Raw genomic sequence first — 4,548 nt, 5'->3', positions numbered from 1 at the left:
ATATAATTGATATTCATGTGAACACCGAAGTGCTTCACTATTAGGCTGGTGATACCCCCCGAGGACGAAACGTCCACCAGCAGTGGCATCGACAAATGGAGAATGGGAGCATTTTTAATATGACGTCTCTGTTTCGGCATTTTATCCTTATCGACCACTTTAACAAGACATACCTATTGTAATTATAGTATAACTAATCGCCGTATTTGAATATAAAAAATAAGACAACCGTGACCGAACGAAGCATGGATTAAACGAGTGCGCAGCACGAGTTTAGTCCATAGCGGCGTTCGGTCACTAGTTGTCTTATTTTTGATATTCAAATACGGCGATTAGTTATACTTTTTATTACATTGTCAAATTGCTTTTTTTTATGAAATTAAAATGTAGAAAATGTAAGGAACTATATGGTTTTCCTACGCATGTTTTGTTTCGACGTTATCGACGGCTTGCCAACGTCTATTGTTGTATGACGTCAGAGAGTGAAATAACCACGTTTATTTCACATGTGAAATTATCGGATTTATCTAACTGGGAAATCAATGTAATTCATTGCAACCAATGTAATAATTTCTGTTATTTCTTATAGTCATGAACAGCCATGAAATATTTGCCACTGGCCGCAAAGCAAACAACAATTAGTAAATCATGAGAAAACCATCGGCTTCTATTGATTGCTTATCTCCGCTTTGTTTTAGTTTAGCTGACCGTTAATTTTATAAATACAATCTATGCTTTCATTTCACAGTATACATTTAGATACAGAAATGAATGGTATGTTTGTTTGTGACAAAATTTTCTAGATTTAAAACAGTTTACAACTTAGGTATACTTTTCGTATTTTAACTTAAAAGAACTATTTGATTCGAACAGAGGAAGAATGCTTAGTTTGCATGTACCGTCTGCTTTTTGGTGTCAGCAACCCGTATACATATTTGATGAGTTTAATTGAGATACGAAGTTTTCCCCGTCTGTATTATACTACAGTACAAAGTAACTAGGTACAGATATTCGACTTTATTAAAAGCAATTAAAAATCGATTGTAATAATCCCAAAAGTTAAATCAATTTCACGATCAAGAAGAACTTTCGCTTCAAAATAAATTTCACAAAATATAATTAATAAAAATATAAATAATTTCAATAAAAGCACTGAAAAAATTGATTCCATTTTAACTAACGATAATTGCAACATGGTAATAATGACAAAAGATAATATGCATTTTATTGAAAATTAATTGAGACTTTGGATCTTCTCACTTTTAATAATACAATTGAATTGTATGCAGCCATTAGTCAATGATACATCCGCCATTATAATTTAAGTATTTATAGCATTGAACAAGATTTAATTAACTATAAGCAATTGTGTTCATTCAACTGTCATGCATTGGTTGTCAAGCAAGTTCAATTAAACAATAGAAAAATATCAATCATTTTAGAAAGTCTTTAATTCGATTCACTGGTTCCATTAATTCAAAACTTGCAAATTCATTTTTGACTTTATATAGCATTCTGTAATATAAATTCTTGTTGGGAAGTATCATAAACAGAAATTTGTGGATTTTACAAAATAAGCAATGGATAAAGCATATCTACAGAGACCAACAGCTAGAGCAGCTCAGCTTCGTGCTGCCACCAAGAGCCAAACACCGTCAGGACGTCGAGACGATGAAAGCAACTGTCGATCTGAAACTACGGACGAACTTAATAAATTCAAATGGGAAAATACATACAAAATGGATCCTGACAATTTACTCTCGGAAAATACTATCCAAGGCACTATGCGACAGGCAATTAAAGAACTCATTGCCGGTGAAGACGACGATTTTCTCGAGTCAGAGGGCAGGGGTCATTTGTGTGCGAAACTAACAGACGACATTAAACATCGAATCAAAACGGAATATGCAAATACTAGGTACAGATTTATAATTCATGTAACTATTGTTCAAGATTTTGCCACTTTTTCCATCGGAAGTAGATGTTTGTGGAACGACAACACAGACAATCACATGACAGTATCCATACCTTTTGGTGATAGTTATATTGTGTCAACTTGTTATGCAGTTTATTTTGAATAAGTGAATCATAAAACCGATATTGTGTTCTTATTTGGTAGTTATATTCTGAAAGATAGGCGAAAGATACCAGAGGAACATTCAAACTCATAAATCAAAAATAAACTGACAACGCCATGGCTAAATAAAGAGAAAGACAAACAGACAAATAATAGTTCACAAGACACAACATAGAAAATTTAACACTAAGAAACACGAACCCCACCAAAAACTGGGGGTGATCTCAGGTGCTCCGGAATGGTAAGCAGATCCTGCTCCACATGTGTGTGACATCCGTCGTATTGATAATATTCTGAATTCTACATATTATCAGATAAGTTTTTGAATGTTACCTTCTTTTTATTGTATATTTTATATAGTGTAAATTTATTTGAAAATCGATTGCTAGACTATCTCTATCGTCTCGAACGAAGTCTCGATTGTTTCCTTTTCTATAAAGGGACTAACTGTGTCTATATTGAAGGTTTTTATAACATCTAGAATAGTTTCTATTTTTGTCAGTTTTTATGGGCTACAGGAGAATCCTTGGACTACGATGATACTTAAAGTTGGTCTGTAACTTAAGTTTTATTATCAGTGCATGTGAGTGGGACAACTATAAATCTTTAAATTCTTAGTTTTGGGTTCGTTCAGTTTTGTATATGAAATGGTTGGAAATTAACAACTATAAATTAATTTGGCATCACTTAAGTTAAAATGTATACGGACGAGACGAGAATTGCTTTTCATTCAATTTTAACGGAACTTGATTACGTGTATGATCGTGACAAACATTACAAACATACATTTGTAAATAGCTTATATACTGTCTTGGTCCACATATACTACAAATGTCTCACAAAAACTTAAAAAATAATCCTTTTGGAAAACCTTTTTATATGCATATATACAAGTACTTGAATGTGATTGGTTCGCTAAAATGTTTCCTTTTGATTTAATTTCGAAATATATAGATCAGGACTTTTTGTTGCTGAAACTAGTTTTATCGGATACGTAAAATTTCGACTGCGATATATTCAAACGCAATACTTTTATGAATGGAATTCTTGGGTTCCAAGAAAGTTTAAAATGTAAAGAAAAAAATGGTTTCAGAATTATACTGATTAAAAAGATTTAATTGACGTGAAAACTGGACCACTGACTTTCACATAGACAGAGTTATCGTCCTTTCCTAGAGGAAAGGACGATAACTCTGTCTGTATGGGAGATTGTTTCACATAGAAGTCCTTCAGACTTTTGTTTATTTTGTGAGTAAAAGCGAGGCATGCAGACACAATTGGGAGGGATGGAAACGTTTGACAGTTTTATACATATACAAGTCTAAATTATGATTGTTTTGGATATAACCACATTGTTTATACGTGTGCATGAAAAACAAATTTCGTGGTAGAGGTGTCTAAATAAAACTCAAACAACATTTTCCAATAGATCAAAGAAGTGAAAAACAACATTTTTCAATAGATAAAAAAGTGAAAAAGCATATATTTACAAAACCCATTTGACTAACAGGTCGAACAACTGATGTTCTGAAACACTGCTGACGGCCATTGACGATTGCCAAATAAATGGATCCGTGACAAGAGGTAACAAAATGGATCTTTATAGTACTGGGAATTTGATACCAAACAGAAAAACAATAAACTTGCAGGAAAGATGGTATACCACAAACATGAGATGCAAAAATGTATACAACATATCCTGATTTTGACTATTTGTCTCTTGGTGATGTGCTTTCGCGCATAAAAAAATAAAGTATTGAGAAAGGGGTACTGTCAGTTTACTTTCGGCATTTCGTGTTAATCGAGAGAGAAAAAAAACATGACCACCGGAATGAAAATTGCATGGTGGGTCCAGAAAAATGGAGTGGTAACTTCATTCGATTAATAATAAACTAGTCAACACAAGTTTATCAAAGTTTTTAATCGAAGCATCTTCAGATGTATATATGTTCCGGACCATATGAGTATTTGGACCATATGCGTATGGTCATGACCATATGGGTATATACTCATATGGTCCGACCATACGCGTATGGTCGGGGTAATTAACACTCTGTTATGAGCGTTCATTAAAAATATGCTATCATATAGGTAATTTTATTATCATATTATTATAAAGACATTAACTAAGTTTCACATAGTAAATTTTACTACCTAGTCAAAATTATAATAAACACATTGTATACCGATGTCCATTACCAATTTGTTATTACGAGTGAATAGCAATATTTCGACTTGAAAAGATAACTTCCAAAAATTTCTCAATAAACTGTTACACAAGAAGTCACTGGCAAGCGGAACATATTTTATTTAAGTTGCTTTGTGAATATGGTGTATTGTAGTGCATATTACGATATTAAAAAACAAAAGGATCGTGCACAACCATGACGTGGAAATGCAAAAAAAGTTATGTTACCGTGTGGAAGTAAATGTCATTCATTCATTTCTTTATTTCCTCTATCAAGAGATTC

The 4,548-nt window shown here is 32.8% G+C and overlaps 1 protein-coding gene across 1 annotated transcript; it reads left to right on the top strand.

Annotated features, from left to right (window-relative positions):
* Positions 1-1,580: 1,580 nt before the first annotated feature.
* On the top strand, positions 1,581-2,081 carry LOC134687834 (dynein light chain Tctex-type 5-like). Its single transcript, XM_063548292.1, has one exon. It carries the CDS (start codon positions 1,581-1,583, stop codon positions 2,079-2,081), a length of 501 nt encoding a protein of 166 aa, XP_063404362.1.
* The last annotated feature ends 2,467 nt before the right edge of the window (positions 2,082-4,548 follow it).

The sequence above is a fragment of the Mytilus trossulus genome, chromosome 10, assembly GCF_036588685.1.
Source record: "Mytilus trossulus isolate FHL-02 chromosome 10, PNRI_Mtr1.1.1.hap1, whole genome shotgun sequence".
NCBI classification, from domain to species: domain Eukaryota; kingdom Metazoa; phylum Mollusca; class Bivalvia; order Mytilida; family Mytilidae; genus Mytilus; species Mytilus trossulus.
The sequence above is the reverse complement of the archived record's forward strand: the minus strand, read 5'-3'. Positions and strand labels throughout refer to the sequence as shown.